Source organism: Tursiops truncatus, chromosome 2 (assembly GCF_011762595.2).
Source record: "Tursiops truncatus isolate mTurTru1 chromosome 2, mTurTru1.mat.Y, whole genome shotgun sequence".
Taxonomy (NCBI): Eukaryota; Metazoa; Chordata; class Mammalia; order Artiodactyla; family Delphinidae; genus Tursiops; species Tursiops truncatus.
Genome location: NC_047035.1, coordinates 40,163,081 through 40,188,159, shown reverse-complemented (window position 1 = coordinate 40,188,159; position 25,079 = coordinate 40,163,081). Strand labels below are relative to the sequence as shown.

Below are 25,079 nucleotides of genomic sequence, written 5' to 3'. Positions count from 1 at the left end.
TGCCCCTCCACCTATAGATGTTGGGGTTTCTGGAAGGCCGCATCATAAGCCCCTTCTTTGCTCAAGCTATGTTCTCTTCCTATCTTTTCCTGGAACAGAGATTTCATCCACTATTCCAGCTTTGATTGCGATCTCTATACTAACGGCGCCTACATTTATGCCTTTACTTCAGACTCCACCTCTGACCTTCGCAACCACATAGCCCCGATTGCCCACTTTGGATTTACACCTAAACGTATCCAAGGTGTATCAAACCTGACATGTTTTGAATTGAACTCCACCCCCTCCGAACCCTCCCACAAACCTGCGGCTCCTCTCCTAGTGTTTCCTAATTACTAATGGCTCTGTAATCCACGCAGTTGCTCAGGCTGATTTCCTGCAAGTTCCCCCTTGATACTTTCCTCTTCCTCATTCCCTCCCTTCCACCCATCCCCGAGACCTGTCAATCCCACCTCCTTATCCTCATCGCCGTCACACCACCTGAGTCCCGATCACCGTCTTCTCCCGTCTGGAGTTCAGCAGCAGCCTCCTCTCTGGTCTCCCCACACCTGTGCTTGCCCCTTCCAGTCCATTCTTCACACAGCCCCAGAGAGGATTTCAAACCAAATCTCATCCTGTCCTGGCCCTGCTGAACAGCCTTCAGGAGGTTTCCAGCTGTTCACAGCTAATGTCCAAAAACCTACCACTTCTGGTCAGTCTCGGACCCTGACCCACCTTTTCAGGCTCATTTCAGTCACTTGCCCCTCCAGCCACATGGAATCCTCCCTGTTCCCCAAACAGGTCAAACTGTCCCTTTTCTCAGGAACCCTGAATAAACAGATCCTTCTGCTGTCAATGTTTTTAGGTGACCCTTCTCTGACTACCCCTGACCCACAGGTTACATTATCCCATGGCACCTTGGCCTGTTCCTCCACTGCACCCTCCCTTCGTTGTTTTTCCTCCCCTGTGGGACTGTGAGCCCCAGGAGAGCAGGCACCATGGCTATCCTGCTCACTGCTCTGTCACCACTGCACTGACTGATAGGGCAAAAATGGAATATCTTGTGTCTCTCATCGCACAACCGTAGGGCAGCTGTATAGCTGGCCACGATCTGGGACAGTCTTCTTTTAGTATCATAGCCCAACAGCAGCAAATCCTTTAGTGGTTCTTAAAGCTAGAGTCCCACTCTTTGGAGGAGAGGATGACCAAGTTGACGCAAATGGTCCCCTTGACCTTTTCTCCTGGAGCACCAGGGCCACGCAGGAACTCCCTGGATGTTTGAGAGCTTGCTTTACGAGCCCCATCTAAAGCTAAGGGGTCATTAGGACGATGTGCTGCATCCTTGCCATTCTTCTAAGGACATTTTGCTGTTTTCTAAGACAGGCCCTCCCCCACCGACCCATTGTTCTTATTTGTTTTCATTCCATGGTGTGCCTCAGTGAAATGTTGAGAACCTAGGTTAGAAAGGCCCCAATAGGGCACTGTGGGTAGGGGGGCTAGAAAGACTGACCCGCTAGCAGGAGGCTGAGTCGCCAGAGAGAATGTAATTAAGTATCTTAAGAATGGCCTAGGCTTTATGGGAGACAAATTGGTTGACCTGGCCCTCAGGGAGTAAGGAGCTCCCAGGGGACAAAAACTGCAGGAGCCCTGAGTGGAGAAAAAACTGAAGGCTGCCCCCTCTGACTCATAAAGAGAGCAACAGCCCCGAGTGTTCCTAGAAGAGGCGATCAAGCACATGTGCCAGGGACTCTGTGTGTGAACATCTACTGTTCTTGTCATGCAGGGCCGGGTGGACCGGGAATCACCCCGCAGAGGAAGAGATTTATTACGTCCCGGCCATGTCTGTCTTCAGAACTGAACCTTCCTGCTCTTTGTGCAACAAGACACACCTCTCCGAGGAAGGAGGCGGACAGGATTTCCATCATCACTACTGCTCTATTAAAAACACACACACACACGCACACACACAACAACCGTGTAATTACTCTCCGCAGGAAAGGTACACAAACAGGATGGGCCCAAGCTGAACTCGGGATGAGCCATCCCTGTAAAGATTAGGTAAAGGAACCTCCCGTCACGCACCCGCCTCCGGCCAGGGCCTCTCCCAGATGGCCACGTTGGGTCGCCATCCCACCTCCTAGGGGGGACTGGGGGGCGCGGGCGACTCCCGGCCGCGTGGGTTCCCTGCTCCTCCTCTTTCCCGCCTTCCGGCGCCCCCCGGGTCTGTCTCCCACGCCTCAGGTGTTCGCTCAGGCTGGGCCGCAAGCCCTTCCCTTTTTGGCCTGCACCTGGGGTAGCTTCCAGCCCAGAGCTCCCCGCCAGACCCCGCTGCAGGGAGCGCGAGCAGAGCGGTGCGAACCGGCCTGCGCCGCGCTACCCAGGCCGTTTGCGCCCCGCTACTGACCGAACGCAGGGTCGGGCGCCGGCCGCGCGCCGCGCCCCCGGGCTTCGGAGGGCGCGCCAGCCCCGCGCAGGGTTGCCGTGAACTTGGAGCCCGGCGGCGCGAGGCTCCTGCCCGGGATGGGGCGGCAGCTGCTTCCTGGTTTGAAGCTCACCGAGTGGGGGAGAGCGTGAGCCCGCGGAGGCGGGGGCAGGAGCAGAAGCGGGAGGAGGCGGGGGCAGGAGGCGCTTGAGGCTCGAGCTAACCGGACGGGTCGCTCCGGCTCTCCGGGGAGAGGTGCTTCCCGGCCCTGGAGAAGGGGCGAGTCCCGCGCGAGCCCCCGGGAGGTGCCGCGCGCTCGAGAGGGACGGTCGGGCGACCCCGGCCCTCTGAGGGCTTGGCGCCCGGCTCCCCTCCTTTCCACCTCGCGAGGGAGGGAGAGAGGGAGGGAAGGAGGGGAGGGAAGGTCCGGCGGGGGACGCAGAATGGCTGGTCGAGGGGGGCTTGCGATTTGCTTTTCCCGGGAGCTGCCTCCACTCCTGCGGCCGCCGCGAGGGCTGGCCTGAACGAGGTCTCCCCGCTTTCCCGCTGCGAGACCGCGCGGTCCCTGGATTGGGACAGCGGCCCCGGCATGTCGTCCAGCACCATGAAGTTCAATGGCTACTTGAGGGTCCGCATTGGCGAGGCCGTGGGGCTGCAGCCCACCCGCTGGTCCCTGCGCCACTCGCTCTTCAAGAAGGGCTATCAGCTGCTGGACCCCTACCTGACGGTGAGCGTGGACCAGGTGCGCGTGGGCCAGACGAGCACCAAGCAGAAGACCAACAAACCAACGTACAACGAGGAATTCTGCGCCAACGTCACCGACGGTGGCCACCTCGAGCTGGCTGTCTTCCACGAGACGCCCCTGGGCTACGACCACTTTGTGGCCAACTGCACCCTGCAGTTCCAGGAGCTGCTGCGCACGGCCGGCGCCTCGGACACCTTTGAGGGCTGGGTGAGTACCTTGAACCCTCCCCTTTGTGTCCACTCAGCACCTTCTCCCCCCTTCATTTTACAAAACTTGCCCGGGGCGCGCTTTCCCATCTTCCCAAGCGCAGGGAATTCCCTCCACTGCGGCCCTCGCTTTGGTTCTCGCCCAGGTGGCCACGGCACTGGTGGTGCGCTAGGGCACAGGTGGGTCTCTAGAAAGCTATCCTCGACACGGTCCCCTTTCGGGATGGCAGCTTGGGCTAACGGGAAGTCGGGGTAGGGGCGGTCACCCCCCTCCGCCCACACTTTGGGTAAGGCGCCCCAACTCTCAGCTTGAGGGTAATACGCAGGAAAGGCAAAGAAGTTGTGATAGATAGGAAAGTGACTTGATTTGGGTCAAGTTCTTTAAGCGGTTTTTAGGAGAAGGTGATACATTCTCGCAGGTATTATTCATAATGTTTATGGATACGTGTTGGTTCAGCAGCTCAGATGTGCACACGTGTTTCAGCATGCACATCCATTACATCCCAGAGGTACATAACCTGCATTGGCAGGGATTGGAGTGCCTGGGTCTTCAGTTGGCCAAGTTTCGTTTAGCAGTTTTCCAAGGAGATGAGGTTTACGTGTGTTTGTAACTTCAGTTCAGTTTCAGCCTGAGAGGTGTGAGTCCTGCAGTATGTGTTTCTGTTGTTATTGGTACTGAGAGTTTAGAGGGCTCTTCAGCAGTTTGTGAACCGCCCCCTCCCCTCTCCTCACCTGCTGGAGCTTCTGTATATTGACAAGTAGTTAACCCGCAACTTCCTACTTGCCTGTGCTTTTTCACATAGTTCCCATGAGGCAAAATTTCTGCTGCAAATAAATTGAAATGTCTAGAGCACTCTACACAGTGCTAAAATGCGTTTGCTTCTTAATCTTCATACTGTTTTTGTGATGCAGGTGTTATCCTTACCACTCTTATGTGATGAAATGATAATTATAATGAAGTGGTCTGGCCTGGCAAAATGGAGTAAGCCCTTTGAAGAGTCTCGGGAGTTTAATGATTTAAATTCTGGAGAATGTCAGTTTTGAGCCCAGAATGGTGACTCAGTATTGAAAACCTGTTTGAAATTAACAAGTGGGGGAATCAGATGGATAATAAGGAAGATTCATTTAGATATTTATTTTACACTTTGAGGAATTGATTATTTTATCATATACTTTGTAAACTTACAGCAGCTTGTGGAGTAGTCTCTTAAATAGGAGAAAAAACCATAACGACTGTTTAACCATATCATCAAATTATATTGAGTTACTTTCCCTTCAGCTGAATTTACTTTGTGGCATTTAGAAGTGGATTAGAGAGGAATGGCCAAAGTAGAGATTGACTTTTTATCCTGTGACTTTCTGGACAGGAAATAGAGGTGAGTCTAGGAATCTGAATGGAATTATTAAATTAGTGTCTGATTAGGAGTTAGGTTGGGCAAAGCTCTAAAAGAACTAGGTTCTGAAATATGGTGGTGCAGACTGACCAATGGCCATTAGAAGCCTGTTTTCCCCAAAAGATCCTAGACTGGTTCATTTTACCCCTAGTCTGCACATTTGAATCACCTGGGGAGCTTTTCAAAATCCCCACTTTTAAAGACTCTAGACAGGAATCTATTATGGCTGTGGACCCCAGCATCAGTACTTTTCAGCTCTCCACGTGATTGCAATGTGCAGTGAAGTTTGAGAACCTGTAGCTTAAATGAAGACCGCAAGATAAGGGCTGGAGAAGCTTAAGTGTAGAAAGATTCAGGTTACCTGACAAGGTGGGGGTATTTAGAGCTGCCTATTGTCCCACTGGCTGAATAGATTTAAATGTCAATTAAATTTCTATATCTATAATTGTCTGAATTCATTCTATTTAGATGTTTAATGTGGGGTTCCGGAAAGTATGAGTGTTTGGTAGGATAGGTCAGCCTTTAAATGACCTTGGCACTGGTGATTTGTCAGACACTCATTCAATTAGGAGGCAGGTTTTAAAAGTTCTGGGTATTTTGAAACTGTGATGATAGGGTAGAATGGGTAGTGTGTTTCCTTTCTTTTAAAATTTTTTGTTAAGAAAAGAATTTGAAGAAAATATTTGGAAATATATGGAATGCTTGTTTTCTGAATGATCCTTTATAGGTCTAAAGGTGGTTTTGAAATTTAGAATTACAGAAGTACTTATTTATCTTTAGCATATTAAATTGAAATGTGTAGTTTATTCAGGAAGTTACAAATGGAGTAATTTACTCTACAGTAAATTTATTTGTTGCAATTGAAATTACAAATTGCTAAACTCTAAAAAATACTATAAGCTTAGTTTTTGCTAGATCATGAGAAGAGACAAAAACAGAAGACACCTTTATTATTAGACTAAAACAAAGTTGTTATGCTTTTTTGCTTAACATGCTTTCTGAGTATTAAGAAGATAATCATTGGCGTTGATTTTGAACCAATTTCGTCTGTATTACCTTCTAAGCTTGATGAGAGAAAGGGTTAGATCTCTTCTGTGCAGTATATTCCTAGTATCAAGCACAGTGCCTGCCATGGATTAGGCAATCAACTGTTTCTTTCCTAACTATACTATTTCATTTAATTTACATTATATCCAAGGAGGTAGTGGGATATAATGTAACAACTAAAGAAATTCTTAAACGGAAATTCACAGCATTAAAAACTTAAATTAGAAAAGATCTCAAAGACCTGAGTTTCCACCTGAAACTAGAAAAGAAGAGCAAATTGAATCCTAAGTAAGCAAAGAGAAGGAAATGTAAAGATAGCAGAGGTTAGTTGAAGCAGAAAATGGAAACAGCAGAGAAAAATCAATGAAACAAAAAGCTGTTCTTTGGGAAAAAAAGAACATAATAAAATTGATAAACCTCAAATGATCAAGAATAAAAACACACAAATTACCAATGTTAGGAATGAGAGAACATCACTATAGATCCTATGGACATTTAAAAATATATATTATGAATAACTTTATGCCAGGAAATTCCACAATTAGAAGAAATGAACAAATTCTTTGAAAGATACAAATGGCCCAAACTCATTCAAATAACTTGAATAGCATTATGTCTATTAAGGCAATTGAGTTTGTAGTTAAAAACCTTCCACAGTGCAAACTCAAGGTCATAGAAGGCTTTACTGGTGAGTTCTATCATACATTTAAGGAAGAAATATTGCCAACTACACAAACTATTTCAGAAAACAGAAGAGAAGGAAACACATCCCGGCTCATTTCATGAGGCCAACATTACCTTTATACCAAAACTTGATGAAAACATTACAAATAAATAAAACTACAGACCAGTGCCCCTCGTGAATATAGATATAAAAACTCTTAAATTTTAGCAAATCAAACCCAGCAATATAGCAAATGATCAAATGGTGTTATAACCAGGACTGCAAGGTTGATTAAACATTTATAGTCAATCAGTGCAACTCTTCATATTAACAGAATAAAAAAGGAGATTCATATGATCATCTCAATAGATAAAGAGTATTTGACAAAATTCAATACCCATTCATGATAAAAACTCTCAACAAATTAGTAATAGAAGAGAACTTTTTCAACGTGATGAAGAACAATTGTGAAAAACCTACAGGTAACATGTTAATGGTGAAAAACAGAATGATATTCCGCTAAGATCAGGAGTGACAAGGATAGCTACTCTTACCACTTCTGTTCAACAGTGTATTGGAGGTCCCAGTCAGTGCAATAGGCAATTAAAAAAATAAAGTACATGCAAAGGAAGAAGTAAAATTGTAGAAAATTCTAAGACACCTACAAAAGGGCTTCTAGAACCAACAAGCTAGGTTTAGCTAGGTTGCAGGATCCAAACCAATCTACCAAAATCAGTTGTTTCTATATATTATCAGTGGACAATTGAAAACTGAAATAGAAAAATACCATTTAAAAGAGCATCAAAATATGAAATTGGATAAATCTGAATAAACATGCAAGGCTTGTTCACTGAAAATGACAAACCATCACTGAAATAAGTTAAAGATCTAAATAAATGGAGAGAGATACTGTGTTCATAAATGGGAAGATTCAATATTGTTAAGACCTCAATTCTTAACAGTTCTTCCCAACTTGTTCAATAGATTTAATGCAATCCTAGTTAAAATACCATCAAGCTTTGTTGTAGAAATTAACAGACTGATTCTAAAGTTTATATGAACATGTGAAGGACCCAGACTCATCTAAGAATAATTTTGAAAAAGGATGAGTTGGAGGACTTAAACTATCTGATTTCAAGATAACTATAACATTACCATAATTAAGATAGTGTGGTATCGGAGTAAAGAGAGTCATATAGATCAGCGGAGTAGAAGAGAGTCTAGAAATAGGTTCACACATATATGATAAATTGACTTTCTTTATTGACAAAGATGTCAAGGCAATTCAATGGGGAAATGATAATTTTTTTCAACAAGAGGTGCGTGAACAATTGAATAGTTATGTGCAGAAACTTGAGCATTGACCTTTACCTCATGTCATACACAAAAATTAACTTAAAATGGATCATGGACCTAAAAAAAGGATTTTAGCTATAAAATTTTTATAAGAAAACATAGAAGAAAGATCTTAGTGCCCTTGGGTTAAGCAAACATTTTTTAGACAGGACACAAAAAAGCAAGTACTATAAAAAAAAAAATCAAATCAGACTATTAAAATTAACTATTGCTTTTCAGAAGATACTTAAGAAAAAGAAAACACAAGCCACTGACTGGGAGAAATTATTTGCAACATGTAAATCAGACAAGAGACTTTTAACGGGAATATATAAAAACTCTTAAAATGCAATGAGAAAAATATTCAATTTAAAAATGGGACAAAGATTTGAATAGGCACCCTTCATGGAAAATAGCACATTAAAAGATTAGTCAAGGAAACGTAAATTAAAACCAAAACCCATGGGAAAGGCTAAAATTAAAGAGACTGATCATACCAAGAGTTGGTGAGGAAGTGGAGCAACTGGAACTCTCATATACTACTGTGCAGTATATAAAATAATAGTCACGTTAGAAAACACTTTAACAGTTTCTTAAAGTGTTAGACATATACTTACCATGGGACCTAGCTACCCTTAAGTACTTACCAAGAGAAATGAAACCATTTTACAGAGACTTGTACATGAACATTCACAGCTGCTTTATTTGTAATAGCCCCCAAACTGGAAAATGTCAGTCAACAGGTGAATATTTAAATTTATTTATTTTATTTATTTATTTTTGCCTGCGTTGGGTCTTCGTTGCTGTGTGTGGGCTTTCTTTAGTTGCGGCGAGCAGGGGCTACTCTTCGTTGAGGTGTGCTTGCTTCTCATTGAGGTAGCTTCTCTTGTTGCGGGACACAGGCTCTAGGCACGCGGGCTTCAGTAGTTGTGGCTCAGGGGCTCTAGAGCGCAGGCTCAGTAGTTGTGGCGCACGGGCTTGGTTGCTGCGCGGCATGTGGGATCTTCCCGGACCAGGGGTCGAACCCGTGTCTCCTGCATTGGCAGGAGTGCAGTGTTCCCTACACTGGCAGGCGGATTCTTAACCGCTGCGCCACCAGGGAAGTCCCCAACAGGTGAATATTTAAACAAATTCTGTATCTATTCAATGGCATACTACCCAGTAATAAAAAGTGATGAACTATTGGTACACGTAACAGTATGGATGAATCTTAAAATATGTGATTTACATACTGAAAGAAGCCAGACACAAAAGAGTACATACTATATGATTTCATTTATGCAAAATTATGGAAAATGTAAACTAGTTTGTAGTGACAGGAAGCAGATCAGTGGTTGCCTGGGAACGGGAGAATGAAGGTGATGGAGGGATGGATTACAGAGGAGGCACAAGGAAACTTCTGAGCGAGATGAATATATTCATTATTTTGATTGTGCTGATGGTTTCACAGTTATATACTTAACGTCTAAGCACATCAGATAGTTCACCGTTAAGTGTGTGCACGTTGTTGCGTGACAGTTATACTCAATAAAGCTGTAGAGAAAAAACGTTGAGGATTTATTATCCTTATTTTACCAAAGAAGATGTTAGGTAAATAAGTGCCTGAATTAGATTTGAGCCAAGGCTGACTCTTGAAAACCATGTTGCCTCTTTAGTGCAAAAAATATTATCAGAGTAGGAGCGTTAAAAAACACCAAACTCATTAAATACAGTTTCTGACTTTTGGACACAGTCTCATTTTCTAAATTATCACTGTCAGCTTTTTTTCTGTTTCTTCTAGAACCGGTTTGTTTTGCATAATTTCTTGAACTTCTAAAACCCGAAAGTTTGTCTAAGTTAAAACCTTATCTTCTCCTTTCACAGATTTGCTCTGTATTCACTGACTTTCCAAATGGGGACCAGCACTTAATACTTAGTGCAGAGCATAGGGACATGGCAGGAGGCAGGAGGGGCTGGAGGCTGCGTCATGGAAAGGCCTTGGCATCCCCTCAGGAAGGAAGGACCTGCTTGGCAGTATCCCAGGCTGTTTTCCTGGTTCAACCCTCCTGAAGACATTCTGTTCCCTGCAGCAGTGGAGGGCTGCTTTCTCTCAACTCAGTGAGGTTACCTATTTAGTAGTCTTGGTTACCTGTTTAGTAGTCTTGTCAGGGGAAGCCTCCAGGTTACCACTTGGCAATTGTTCATTATCTTTGCTCTTGATTCCTGGATCCAGGTACATGAATTTATAGCATCAGATTGAATCTTCTAGATTCGTTATCTAGCGGTTCATTCTCTTTTGTACTTTGTGGTACAGTTATTTGTTCTCACAATGATTTTTTTCGGAGCCAGTTTGGTGAGGAGCGTTTAGGGAAGAAACATATTTTAGCATCTCTAGGGAGGTTTATCCCAGTGTACGTGAATTGTGTTGGGTATATTGTGTCTTCAGTTTCATGGTAAGAATTTTGCTGCAGTGGGGCTGGCTGTTTCTCATCATGGTTAAGTTGTGGCTCAGATGTTCCCCCCTCAGAGAACACCTTCCAGACCACATTATTATCTGTCACCCTTCATTGCACTCATCCCTCTCTGAGATCATTTTGTTAATTTATTTTCTTATTTTACCTTCCTCCTTTAGGGTATAAACACCTTGAGAGCAGGGACCCCACCTCTCTTATTCACTGTTCTAAGTCCAACATCTTGAGCAGTGTCTGGTATATAGTAGGCACTAAATCTCTGTTGAAATGTGATTTTGGAGCAAGTAAAGTATAAGCACTTTGGAAGGATCTTGACTTAAACATTTTATTCATCTTTTTTTAAAAAATTATTTATTTTTGGCTGCACTGGGTCTTCGTTGCTACCTGCGGGCTCTCTCTAGTTGTGGCTAGCAGGGGCTACTCTTGGTTGCGGTGCACAGGCTTCTCATTGTGGTGGCTTCTCTTGTTGTGGAGCACAGGCTCTAGGCGTGTGGGCTTCAGTAGCTGTGGCAAGTGGGCTCAGTAGTTGTGGCTCGTGGGCTCTAGAGCACAGGCTCAGTAGTTGTGGCGCATGGGCTTAGTTGCTCCGTGGCATGTGGGATCTTCCCGGACCAGGGCTCGAACCTGTGTTCCCTGCACTGGCAGGCGGATTCTTAAACACTGCTCCACCAGGGAAGTCCCTATTCATCTGTCTAAAAACAAAATGAAAGTAATTCGGGATTGACCAGTTATTACAATGATCACAGTGTCCCTTGTAAAAAAAAAAATCAATTAATTACATACCAACTTGCACTTGAAAGACTGGACCAGATTCTTGTGTCCTTTGAATATGATAATGGATGGAAAACTGTTTGGAGAATTCTTTGCTTTTGCTTATTTTACAAGACTGTGATTTCTAAACCTGTTAATATGGTATAACTTTGTTCACTGGGTAGTTTGTGAGCCCGACGTGTTAAATTCGGTTGTGCAAACGCTGGAGAGCTAATGAGGTTGGTGGGCAGAGTGAATCATTTTATCTTACATAACTCTTAGTGCAGTTTTGGTATCTAGCAAATGTTTAGAATGATGACTAGCTGTGATAGTAGAAGTGCAGTACTTTTTAATGAGAGGGGTAGCATTTATGTAGAATCAGAGAAGTGCCTTGGATTTTCTGTGGTCTTCCTTCTATTTTGTAAAACAGTTGGCTACATCTGGGACTGCATTTGTGTTGGCTGCTGGCTCCATTTTATTAGAATATGATAAAAATGAGGCCTGAAAGTCATTTCCTGACCACCTTCTTTCCACCTTCATCATTGCTGTATCCAAAATGATCTTTCTCAGTTGCCGAGCTGATAGTCATTCCTTTACTTAAAACCCTTCAGTGGTGCCCCACTGCCCTTAGATAAAACACAACTCTTCAAAATGCTATAGAATGTTCTGCATGATCTGGACCCCAATTTCCTCTTCAGCCTTATTGCTTACCTCACCCCATCCCACACTCCATGCTCCAGCCACAATGAGCAGCTTTCAGTTCCTCAAGAGCGACCATGCTAATTCCTACTTGTGCTTCAGGTCTCACCATAGACCTCACTTTACCCAGGAAACTTTCCCTGACATTCCAAGTCTGGGTTTGGTTCTCCCCCTCCTCCTTCGTGTTCCCTCAGCATCCTAAGATTTCCACTGCCCACTCCCCCTGTATCCTGAAAGGATGGATATATGAATGGATTGGGTTCTCATGGAAGTGTATGATATTGGTCAGAGGAGTGTGGGTGATTGACTGAGATTCATCCCCTCTGCTCCTGGGGTAGCTACTCTAACAGACTATTACATGTTTCTCTATGAAATGCCAAGCCTTAGGTGAGCTTTCATGCGCCACTGAGCGTGTCCTATGTACCAGGCACTGTGCTGTACCCTGGAGAGGCAAGTGGGCAAGACAGACATGGCCCTTTTCTTCACAGGCCTCGTAGTTCCAAGGGGGAGAGAGATTGGAGAGGTAGGGGGGACAACAACCAGGAAATGACAGAATAGAAGTAAGGACTAAGATGCTGGTGAGTGCCTGCTTTGGGGAGACCAGAAACATTTTCCTGGAGGAAAAACAGTTGATTTTTAAGGCTCCAGCATAGATAGCATGGCCACAGGCCTGCTTCAGTTAAAGGACCGTGAAAAATCATCCCTCAAAAGAAGATAAGGAACGTCTGACCTAATAATGCTTTCCCAGAGAGACATCACAGATCCCTTTTGAAAGTTAAACGTTCCTGACCCACAGAAATCTTTCCATCGTCCGAAAGTTTGGAGGGAACTAAGTTTCAATATCTATGAACAGATGACCCAAAAGAACATTTAATTCCCGAAGACAGAAAACAGTAGCACCCTTTTTGAACCATCAAATGCCCCAAGCTTTTTACAGATCAGAAAAGAATCACTGATGTTGAAGCGGGAGAGTCTAGTTCAGAACAGCAACAAAAAGCCTGACAGCTCTTAGGCCCGTGGACGGGCTACAGATGTATTCATTTGGCAGTGATGTTTAACATTCAGTCTGAGGGCATTTAGTTCTGTGGTGCTCTAGTTTGCTGCAGACCCCACCACCCCCTAATACTCAGTCCCCTTGACTCATTACCCGCTTGGTCCTGAGAAATTTTTGAGTGTTTGAACCTACTATAGCTCAGTCCTTTGTTTTCAGAATGTGGAAACCAAAGCTCCAGCCAAAGCTTTACTGTTGCCTTAGCTCATGTGATGTGTGACAGACAGACACACTTAACATCTACATAGATATGAAGATGTACTTATTTCAATTTATTTAGATATGTATTAATTTGTAAATACATTAAGTTAGATATTTATGTATATATATATTTGTGTTCTAAAATTTTAGTGGAAGCTGGCTTATTAGTAAATATATGGGAAGTTTATGGGAACTTTAACTGTAAATTAGTATAGTATTAACTACCCAATTAAAGAAACTCTTTGTATGTCATTGTACAGCTTCCAGCAATATATAGGTACTGTTCTGTGAGAGTCAGGAGAGCTGGGTTCAAGGTGTGGCTTTGCCATCTGTCAACTGTGACTGCAGGCAAGCCTCTGTGTATCAGGGTCTCGGCTCCCTAGTTTCTATCAAGAGGGGGCTGCACTAGAATCTCTCTAAGGACCCTTCCATCTCTAAAGCTTCTGCCTCCATTTGTTAGGCAGTTACATCAGTTCTTTGCTTTAGGAGTAACTGGTTTGGTTTTAAGCAGTCAACATGACTTATATCTTCTCAAAGTTAGTAACTCCTAAGAATTCAGTTGGTCCAAATCTAAATTGCTCCGGCTTGGAGAGGATTTAACTCATGTCTAAATGACTTTCAGCATTGGTAGTGATGTTGATGTTATTTCCTTGGTTTAGAATCAGCCTTAAGGAATTACAGTGGGTCCTCATGTCAAGCCATGCAGTTATATTTCTTTTTTTAAAAATTTATTTATTCATTTATTTATTTTTGGCTGCGTTGGGTCTTCATTGCTGCTCACGGGCTTTCTCTAGTTGTGGCGAGCAGGGGCTACTCTTCGTTGCGGTGCGCGGGCTTCTCATTGCGGTGGCTTCTCTTGTTGCGGAGCACAGGCTCTAGGCACGTGGGCTTCAGTAGTTGTGGCTCATGGCTCTAGAGCGCAGGCTCAGTAGCTGTGGTGCACGGGCTTAGTTGCTCCGTGGCGTGTGGGATTCTCCTCGACCAGGGCTAGGACCCGTGTCCCCTGCACTGGCAGACAGATTCTTAACTACTGCGCCACCAGGGAAGCCTATATTTCTTGATTTACACTAATGGGCTCCTTGTTCTATGGGATGGTAAGTTATGTCCCTGTTTTCTCGTATCAGAGAGCGACTGAGAATCCCACCATTTGAGCTTTTGCTAGAAGCCATTCTCACTAGCATGGTAATTAATGCTTTGTTGTCATGAAATGTCTGTAGCCACCAGTCTATCTATCCACCCTAGGTGATGACAAATACTATAAATCACTTGTAGGACAGACTTATACTTTTTTTTTTTTTTTTTTTTTTTTTTTGCGGTACGCGGGCCTCTCACTGTTGTGACCTCTCCCGTTGCGGAGCACAGGCTCCGGACACGCAGGCTCAGCGGCCATGGCTCACGGGCCCAGCTGCTCTGTGGCATGTGGGATCCTCCCGGACCGGGGCACGAACCTGTGTCTCCTGCATCGGCAGGCGGACTCTCAACCACTGCGCCACCAGGGAAGCCCAGGACAGACATTTTAATTAGATGGAGGAATGGGCCCAAGCGTATTGGCTATTGTAGTGTTTAAGTGCTATACTGAAGAATTTTATGAGATGGGAAATTTTTGTTGAGAACTGTGGTACTATCCAGAGAGATTTATCAAGAATTACGTTGGTGTGTTTCTGTAGCACCTGTAAATTAGAACAGTGATTGTCAGAGCACATAGGATGTTTTAGTAGAAAGACTAAACTGTGCTTTTATTATGTGTTGCCTTCTGGAAAGTTCCTTTGATTTTTTCATAAGTTTCACCCTTGCACAACTTTGACCTTACAGGGAAAGAAATGCTTAAAAGTTAACCAAAGGTGTTTAGTTTGTGCTGCCATAAAAAAAATTAAGAAATTTGCTGTAGGATAGAACCATGGCCAACATGAGCTCCTTGTAATTACTTTAATGAAATAAGTCACATGGGGCCAGTGTGAGCATACTCTAGACCTAGTGCCTGTTCTCCAATTGCTTAAACCAAAACCACAAAGCTGAATTTTTATTTGCAAGTCATGTATATCTCTTGTACGTGCTTGTCGCTATTTCTGCTTCTCTCTCGTAGCACTTACATTTGATGTGCCTCTGTCCTCACACTGGGCATTGGTGTTCTTGCCTGTGATGTGTGATGCTGGCATCTGGGCAGCCAGTGTTCTGTGGCCCCTTCCAGTATCAGAGTTATGTGGTTCTGGTCATGGTTCCATTGGACGATACAAATTCTGCTCCCTTCTGAAATGTCTTCTGGACATTGTTCTGCTGATACTCAGTTTTGTTCTAGGCTCTGAAATTATTTTTGAAAGAGCCATATTAGCAGAATTTCCTAAACAAAATGCATTTATTAATTTGTGAGCTGTGGACCTCTTAAGTGCTTTATTTTTTATTACTCTTGTTCCATCACAGTACAGAAGAGTTCAGAACAAATTTTTAACAGAAGCAGTGCTTCTGAAACTGTTTTTGAACCCTGGACCCTTTTAGTGATGTTAAAAGCTATGGACCCTGTTTCTAGAAAAATGCACATATGTGCATATTGCCAGCATGCTGGGAAAAGAGTCATCAGGTTAGTGGTCCCCTGAAGCCTGACTGTGGACACACGGCCTCAGCTTAAGAAATTCCAATGAAAAGTGTCAAAAAATAAGGTTTTTATTAATTCCTAATTCCTAGGGCATTGTACTGATATTTTCCCCTGCAATTAGAGGACATTTTCACTTCAGCTAATTATAGGAGACAGTTAACTAGTAGAAAAGAGAAGCTGTAAATTTTAGAGAAAAAAGATGTAAAGTGGCTGGCTCCTGGTGAAATATACTAGATAATGACCCATTTTAGGACCTATTTGGTTGTGTTATATAGGTATTTTCAGAAGTCTCTACTGTTGAAGGGGTTTCTTTGAGGTTTGCAATAGATGAAAAGTTTAAAAAAAAAAAAAAAAAATAGGACAGTTTGAGTGACCTTGGCTTGATGTCTTTTGTTAATATAAAGTTTTCCCCTGTAAAAAGAGATAGGATTTATCTGTATACTTAAAACTTTTACCCTCTTCTTGAGCTGTACTGGGCCTTACGATGAACCACTGTGTTAGTCCAAGGCAAAATGATGAAATCAGTGATGCTTGCCTGTTCCTCTTGCCCTGTGACCCCTGGTCTCTTATGGCCTGGGTCCCTCTGACCCAATAAGATTTTCTGATTCTGTCCTGAATTCCAGCTCACCTTGCTGAGACCTTGGAAAACAACCTGATGGTGGTAGAAATTGAGCTGAATGGAGGGCACCCAGAGCGCAGCCCCCTAGCTAGTTGAAGGTGAAACTTGAATTTAGCTCTCTGGACTTCAAGATTCTTTCCTGATGCCACTTTAATGTGTGATGGAGGCAGCAGGAAAGCCATTCAATCATTCATAGATCTTTATTGAGCACCTACTGTGTGCCCGACTCCATTCTAGGTGTTACAGATGGGGCAGAGAACACAACATCCAGAATTTCGGCTCTCACGGGGCTTCTACCCTCTCATGAAGAGACAGATAATAAGCAAACAAACAAAACACAAAAAAATAACAAATCATGGTTAGGTGCTAAGTGGAGAATTAAAACAGGGTGATGTGATGGAGTGTGACAAGGTGACTGCTTTACCTAGAATGGATAGAGGACTCAAGAGAAGGTGACATTTTGGCTGAGACCCAAGTGGCAAGAAGCAACCAGTCATGTGAAGATTAGAGAGAGCATCCCAGGCAGAGGGGACAGCTAAGGCAAAGCCCCAAAGGTGGCAACAGGCTTGACGTGTGGAGGAACAGGCAGAAGGTATTAGAAAGAGGATAGACTTCATATTAGCAAGTGCAGTATGTTAACCCCAGGTCTGCCACGATGAACCAGTCCCTTCAGCTCTATTGCCCCTTCTGGAAAATGGTGCTAAAGTTAGATAACTCTTAGGATTGGTGTGAAGATTAGATTTAATACATTAAACGTGCTCAGCACAAAATAGGCCCTCAAGAAACGGTAGCTTTGGCTGCTTTTAATCTCCCAAGGAAATTGATATTTTGACAGGGGTCTTCTGAAAATAATATTGGCCAAGGAAAGACGTTCGGATGGTTGCACTTTAGACAATGAAGGTGACGATGTAAACATTTCCTGGGAATAGCGTCTGCTTGCTCTCTACCTCTTTCAGTGCCATATTTTCCAAAAAAAAAAAAAGAGTAGGGGAAAGGAAACGAAGACACTAAAGTTTATTCAAGATTCTTGAATTTTTGAATGATATATTTATTTTCTATGGAGTCATAAGTATTAATGGAAAATTTTAATACTTAGAGGGATAGGATAATTGTACTGCAGTGATACAATTGATAGGGTCCCAGGTGTTTTTATTTTATTTTTTTAGGAAACTATCAGTATAAATGTATGGATGAGAATTAATAATCATGGTGCCAGTAATGATAAAGGAAATAAAACCTCAAAAATTATGAATAAGTGGATACAGTTGATTCTTGTTGACTACTGAAAGCTCATTTACCTTATTGACTATAATTTTGTGAATTAATTCTGGATAATTGTGTCTATTTTGAATAATTTTGGATCATGCCTATTTTGGCATCTCCCTGATCTCCGGAATTTCTGACTGTCCCTTCAATATCCATTTGGTCTGTGTTCAATGTAAAAAGACACATTAGCATTTGCCTAAGCCATATAAGATGCATATTAAGATTGTGCATATTAAGATGCAGAATCTACAATGACAGAGTCATAGCACACAAATACCGGCTTTGAGGAATATTTATTGGACAACTACCGTAATTAGCAGCGCATCATAGTGTGATGGTTGGGTGTCAGCCAGATTGGGGTTCAGCTATTTGTTTTGCCTCGTATTGTAGAGGTCATTTAACCTCTGCTAGCCCCAGCTTTTTCATCATAACGTAGTACCTACCTCACAGGGTTATGTGACAATATAGTGAAGACTTATGTAAACCATCTAGCACGGTGCATAACACATACCACTACAGAAGAATCATCAATGTCACAATTACTACCACCACCATCACCACTCTACCCCAGTACTTACATATGAAGTCATGAGCCCAGCCTTTTCTGAAATTAACTCTGAAAACAGTCTGATATTTATTTACCTAGAATTTTGGAGTTTTTAATTTTAAGGAATTTAGACTTTAGAATATTTAGAATTTTAGAAGGGATTTTTGAGTCCAGCCTTCTTGCCGTGTTTGCTTTTTATTTAAGATTCTGGAGTGTAAATCAGCGGATGGTTACTGGTGGAAGAGGAGATGGTTTCCTTATCCTGGGTTTGGGGTAAATGCTGTACAAATGTTCATTCTGAAAGATCTTGCAAGGAATCTGGGGAAATGAAGCTGGAATTACTATAGTTGCAATGTTGGCCCAAGTTAGTTTATGGAAAACCTTGAGTTTGAGTCTGTTGGTTTGCTTATCCGATATTGGATAGAGAGAAGGTTCTGAGTTAGGGTGAGTAATCACAAAGAAGTAAAGTTGCAACATTTTAGTTGCGAAAGTCTGATGGAGCCCCCTTTCGAGAGCTGAAGTGAGCATGTTTATTGCTGCAGTTGAGAAAGATGGTAAATAGCCTCTTTAAATAGGCATTAAAAGACGTTTCCTTGATTTAAGTTTGAACATGTAATGCATTGGATGTGAATTGTTCTTTCATCCTTTCAAGGAGGAAAACTACAATTTTAAAAGTGCATAGTTTGAACTTGTGGATTTCTGGGTGAATCAAAGATGCCAATAATTTTGATTTGGTTTAAAGAAAATATGACGAGTTCCCCCTATATCGATTCCCTCTAGTTTTATCTGTCGACTTGATACTTGTTTGGGGGTCCTAGATCTTTCACAGGTGATTTTAAGTTAGAGATTTTCTGATATGAAAATATTTAATTTTTCAGAACAAAAGTTTCATCTGCTCCATAGTAAGGGCCAACAGTGTTTATAGTAATGTTCAGCGCGGCCTTGGTTTTGGCTGTTCAGAAGCCTTGGTTAGCTCTTTGGCTCTGCGGAGAATACATTGTTTTTGAGTCTCCCTGCTGGGCCTCCCTGCCTTCTTGTCATGTACTTCCTGTACCTGGGTTGTGGTCATATTGATTTGCTGGGGCGCTGCTGTTGCAGATATCTGGGGGCGAATGAGAATTTGTTCATGGGTGTTGCCCTGACTTCGTCCGCTGACCTCCTTTCAGCCCAGTTTTACCACTCTCTGTGTGAGCACTAGAGACCCTCAGCGGCTCCCTGGTCCCTGGCAAAGTGCCCTGCACGTGGTAGAGATTCAGGAAACATTTGTAGAATGAAGAAACCCCTCCTTGTTCTCCTGTCTTGAGTCTTCCTCAGGATTCAAACACTGTCATTCACTTTTGCTAAGAGATCTTCTCTTTAAAAAAATTCCTATTTCAGATATAGACATTCATACTTGGTGTGTGTGAGGTTAAGAGCAGCCTCAGGAGTCGTTTAGAGAGAATGAATATGCCAGTGTGATTTTTTATTCCCTTGATTATTTTAATAAGTGTAAAAGGTGTGTGAAAAGACGAGCTGAATCCCAGGTTCCCCAAATAAAACGTTAACTTTTGTTTGGGTGATAAAAGATGGTTTTCAAAGGAGGAAAAACTGACTCAAACCATCTTCTGGTATACCAGATGTAAGGACCATATTAATGGCAGCCTGCCCTTGGTAAGAACAGGGCACCAGCAAGGGGCGTAAACTAGATCATGGTTTAACTGTGACCTTGAAGGAATAGTTGCCATTTAAGCTTACTTTTTTTAAAAAAAAAAAAATTCTGTTACAGCAAAATAAATGAGTGACCCCTGAAGTGGCCTCATTAGGAATCCAGTGTGCATTTTTCTCTCTGAACGGAATATCTGATGGCCCATCATCTACTCCTCCTGCTGTAATTTGGTCCTATTGGGCTTCTGCATGTAGAATTTTGTTTTAAAACAGGAAAAATAATGATTCTGAAAAATTGTTCCTGTCAAGATATTAAATGAGTCTTTCCATTAATATCATTTCCATTAGTATTTTGAAGTCAAATTACCTAGTGACAGTTTGGCTTCAGTGAAGCTTACATTAAAAAGAAGAGACTGACTGAGAGAATTGGAAGAAAAATAATGAATTCTCAGCACTCTCCCCAAGCCCCTCCCCCCAACTCCCCCTCTCCTTACTCTTCTCAGGACCCTTGCTCCTTACTTGTCTCCTGCTTGGGTCATTGGTTGGAAGAGCTCAGGTTAGAGTCAGAGTTATAATCAGGGAGAATTTAAGTTTGTTTCCTAGCACCCAGATTCTTCTCTGTAGTCAAGGGCCCTAATGTTCTAAGAAAACTGAAGTGCACAGGTGTGAACTTCCTGCTCCCGCCTGTGGCATCTCCTGCAGGCAGTTTTGGGAAGAGGCCCAGTCCTATACCTGCTGTTTCGGCTCCCTCTGTATCCACCCTGGGTCAGGTGTTTCATTTCCTGTACCTTCATCCTCTCCCTTCCTCCCGGCACTTTTCCTTTAGAAATGACCCAGATCTCTTAAGCACTCAGCATCCCCAAACCCCATAGAACAAACCACCCAGGCCTCTCTTTGCCTTGCTTGTTTCCCTTTATTTTTTTAAATAAATTTATTTATTTTATTTATTTATTTTTGGCTGCATTGGGTCTTTGTTGCTGCGTGCGGGCTTTCTCTAGTTGCGGTGACGGGGGTCTACTCTTTGTTGCAGTGTGTGGGCTTCTCATTGCAGTGGCTTCTTGTTGCGGAGCAGGGTCTCTAGGTGCGTGGGCTTCAGTAGTTCTGGCACGTGGGCTCAGTAGTTGTGGCTCACGGGCTCTAGAGCACAGGCTCAGAAGTTGTGGCACACGGGCTTAGTTGCTCTGCGGCATGTGGGATCTTCCCAGACCAGGGCTCACACCTACGTCCCCTGCATTGGCAGGCGGATTCTTAACCATTGCGCCACCAGGGAAGCCCTAGTCTCCCTTTTGAGGTGAGGCTCAGTGTCTCCCCTTCCCATCTCGGCCACCTCCCCAAAGAGCTGTCTGCATCTGTCCTCCCTAGCCCATTCATTCTTCTTCCCAATGCAGGCTGACTTCTGCCTGCATCACTGTGTGAATACCGCTCCTGCAAAGCCCAGGAATGGCCGTGTAATCATGGTACTTACTTGTCTTGTTGACTGCTACCTTCTCTTTGCTTCCCTGCTTCTGTGTTTCTCCAGCACCTTCTGGGAATTTTGTTTGTTTCTTACTGTACCCCTTTCATTATCCCTTAATCTCCTTTAATATTGGTGTTTCCTGGAGTTTTGTCCTTATATTGTTGTCTTTCTCACTCCAGATGGTCTAATCTGCTCTCCTGGTCTTAACCATATTGCACATATGCCAAGAATTTCCAAAGCTCTGTCTCCCATCTTTGTCCCTGGGCTTGATTACAGCTTCTAGGATTGGGGTAGGCTCAGGGCAAAGGGGTTTATACTCTGTCTCCTTCAGTCTATACAACAGTCGTGAGAGATGAGCAGTGCCATGGTTCCTGCATTTCCTACCCGAGGAGACTGTGGCTTAGAATGTCCAAGAACAGGTCCAAGGCCTTGTGTCTGATAGGCTTGCTGGAAAGACCTACTTGGGCATCCTTCAGGCATTTCCAAGTCAACAGTGTCCACAACTAAATACCCCACCTTTATCCCTACCTGCTCCTCCACCCACTTTCCCAGTCAGAACTCATCTCACCATTGTTCAGGTACCTATGCATCATTGTGGAGTTTTCTCTCTCCTTTCACCTCTTTTCCCATTTTCACCAACTGCCAAGTCCTGCTGACTTGGCTTGCTAAATATTCTTGAGTCAGTTTCTCTTTTCCATCAGCACCACACTTGTTCAGGCCCTTATCACGTAGATAGATTATTCCAATAGCCTTGGAACGGGTCGCCATGAATCTACTCCCTCAAATCCATCCTCCACAGAGCTACCCGGATCAGCTGTCTAAAAACTCGACCTTAGCCTCTCTCCTGCTAGAAATCTTTTAAAGGCTTCCCATCTCCTATAAAGTTCAGGCTCCTTGGGAAGATTCCCAGTAGTCTGGCCCTTGTCTCCCTCCCCCAGTCCTTTTGCCACCTCTCCTTGTCTCCTAGCTCATGATCTAGGTACAAATGAGATAATTAGGTTTTCTTGCTGCTACTCATGTCTAATTCACTTTGTTTTCAGTACATACTGGGGGAGGAGAGCAGGTATTCCTTTGTAATTTGTGCAGAGGACTTGTTGCATAACACTGGAGAAGATAGGAGGGATGAAGGTTACATAGCAAAAATATGTCACTTGCCATGTGACACACACACTCACAAACAGGCCTGGGCACGCACATGCACATAACAACACACAGGGCATTCCCAGAGCACCTGCTACAGCCAGAGGCACATCAGGTGCTACGGGTGCACAGCTCAAGGAGCTCACCTGTAGTGAGGGAGACGGCACGAGCCCACTATTTCATCAGAGGGTACCTTTGGAATAGAAGTGTGTGCAGGACATAGGGGATGGTGAGCCTGCTTCAGGGAGGACTTCGTGGAGGAGGAGGTATCCAAGTTCAGTCTTCAGGGAAAGTCAGTATTCACCAGATTTAAGGTGGCACAAACTCCTGTGCCTTGTCTCCCTTAGGGATTTGTATTTTTTCCATAGAATTTTACCCATGTGGGTCATTTTACACAGGGCTAACAACACTTCAGTGCCTTTTTTTTTAATCATTTTTTTTCAGTGCCTTTTAAAAGCAAACTGTGTCTACTATATAGAAAATAGATAAACAACATGGACCTGCTATATAGCACAGGGAACCATACTCAATATTTTGTAATAATCTATATGGGAAAAGAATCTGAAAAAAAAATATAATATATATGTAATATGTACATATATCTGAATCACTTTGCTGTACACCTGAAACTAACACAACATTGTAAATCAAGTATACTTCAATTAAAAAATAAATTAAAAAAATTTTTAAGTGCTAAGTTCATTTAAAAAATTAAAAAATCAAAAGCAAACTCTGTCTGGTTCAGACCATTGGCAGGAACTTGCTTCGTGAGGGAAAGGGGACTGTCTTGGCCCCTGTTGATTCCCAGTGCCTGGCCCTGGTAGGTGCTGAATAAATGGTTGAATTGGACACCTTGAGTGAGGGGTGAGAAAGGGTTCTCCTCTTTACCCTGGAGGTGAGACAAGTCAGTGTGACAGTTGAGGCCGGTGTGGGATGGGCCTGTGAGGTCGAAGCATGGTGGCCTGCCTGTGTTGTGGAACTGGGCTGGCTCGTGGCGGGGGCAGTGTGTAGGCTAGATGTCCAACTCTGTTCTGAACACCAGTGCCAAACTCATTTGCAGTTGAAGGGAGTGCCCTTTTAAAGGCTAAACGAATAATTAAATTCAAGCAGAAGGGTGATGGAGGTGGAGCTAACTCATTTATTAGCATATAATAGGATCACTCTAACTTCTGTAAATGTAAATGATGGCGCTTTGTCCTTTCCCAACTGCAGAAAAACCTGGGAGACATGCCCTGGATTATGAGTTCGTCAATAAGCAGCTGCTCAAAGATCTCAAAATACCAGAATATGTCATATCTGTGGGCTTTGTCCTGTAGTTAACTACAGATTTTTATCTCCACATATGTGAAGTTAATGATTATCTGGTTTGGGCCCGGAATTATCTGCCCCAGACCCCCGTTCCACTGGGCTTCGTCACTGCCTACTATTGGTGTGAAGCCTTTGTTTTTCCACCAGAAGAATCGCACCGTAAGTGTTTCCACAGGAACTCTGCCCTTTGCCAGTGTCATTGTTGTGGCTGTACGGCAGAACCCACAGGGCGGAGGTGTTTTAGCCCTCGCTGAAAATGTCACAGATCTTTCCATCCCTCACTGCAAATTTTCCAGTGCGTTCTGGTCCACCGTGGAGTCTTAAAACCAGCTTTACTGATTACCACATAAGAACTGATCATTAGATGTCCTAAATGATCCGTTGAAGACTAGCATGCAGAAAGACCGTTTAGTGTGTACCGCTAGCTGCTAACATTTGACAACACCACGTAGAAGTTGCTGTTTAAGGTCCGAGAAGTGTGTAGCATCACTGTTAAGACAGCCAAGGACATCACCGTTAAGTGAGCCAAGTTAAGACTTACCTCTGGCTAAGGCAGTTTTGTTCCTTTCAGTTTCTCAGTGGATCAACAGATATTGTTCTGATTGAGTCACTTGCTTTCCTTTTTTTCTGAGTGCTTACAGGGTGGCCTGGAATAGTTGGCTGTTAAGTGGACTTCACGTTATGCCTGGTTGGTGTTGATGGCAGAGCAGTTGCCACTGTGATCGAGTAGTTATTTGCGTTGGTAAGTCAAAGGAATGGCTTGGAGGCTAGTGTACTGTCTGGAGGAAGGTTCACTGTAACTCTGATTAAGAAATTACTGAATCTCAAATGACTATAACCCAAGTGAGAGATGTTCCAAAAGAGTGGCTCTTCAGAGAAATAGTGACCAGCTCATTGAAAAAGAAGACACTAGGCTAGATGGAGAAGACACCTGTGTTCAGACTGGTGGACTCCTCTTCTAAAACTATGAAGGGACTAGGCTTTATAAGGAAAAGGTCTTAAATTTTCATTCATTCTGGAGCTGTGTTAGAACAAGGACTCGACAATACAAAGGCAGAGCGACAGATTTCTTTAGACTTTTATCTTAAACACAGAACATCTATCTAATGTGCAAGAGTAAGACCTGGCCTTTTTTTTTTTTTTGTAATCAAGCAGTATTTTGAGTAATGTTCATTATGTAACAGCACATGGCACACTGTGAAAGTGTAAACATTGGTTAAAAAATTATATGAGTCTGAAGATGTTTAAAAAGAATCTTGTTCATAACTTTGTTAGGCTGAGATGGGTGGAATTATCTTTGGCACCAGGAAATTGGTCTGGATTATTTAGAACAGGTTTTTTCCAGATTCCGTCTTCTGTGGACAAGCACAGCCTTACCCCTTGGCTTTCTCTCGGGTCCAGGATTCTTAGGTGAGTTCTTAGGCGATTCTTAGGTCTTACAGTCTTCAGTGTCAGTCTTCTACCCCCAGAATCACGTCCTCTTTATGCTACACCAGGCCTGTGTTTTGTAATAGTGGCTCTTTTGGATGGTGACTTCCTGCCTTTAGTAATCTCTCCTCGTCGTCC

General features: G+C 43.4%; 1 protein-coding gene across 2 annotated transcripts in view; it reads left to right on the top strand.

The window, feature by feature from the left end:
• The first annotated feature begins 2,656 nt into the window (after window positions 1-2,656).
• Window positions 2,657-25,079, top strand: part of PRKCH (protein kinase C eta) — a 222,152-nt gene continuing 199,729 nt past the window's right edge. Inside the window, exon 1 of one of the 2 annotated variants that reach the window (XR_012329957.1) lies at window positions 2,657-3,353. Coding sequence is in view for 1 of the 2 variants with exons in the window: in XM_019923111.3 (XP_019778670.1) it covers window positions 2,991-3,353 (363 nt within the window). In the remaining variant the exon portion in view is untranslated. The remainder of the gene's footprint in view (window positions 3,354-25,079) is intronic. The other variant, XM_019923111.3, reaches the window with a different exon arrangement.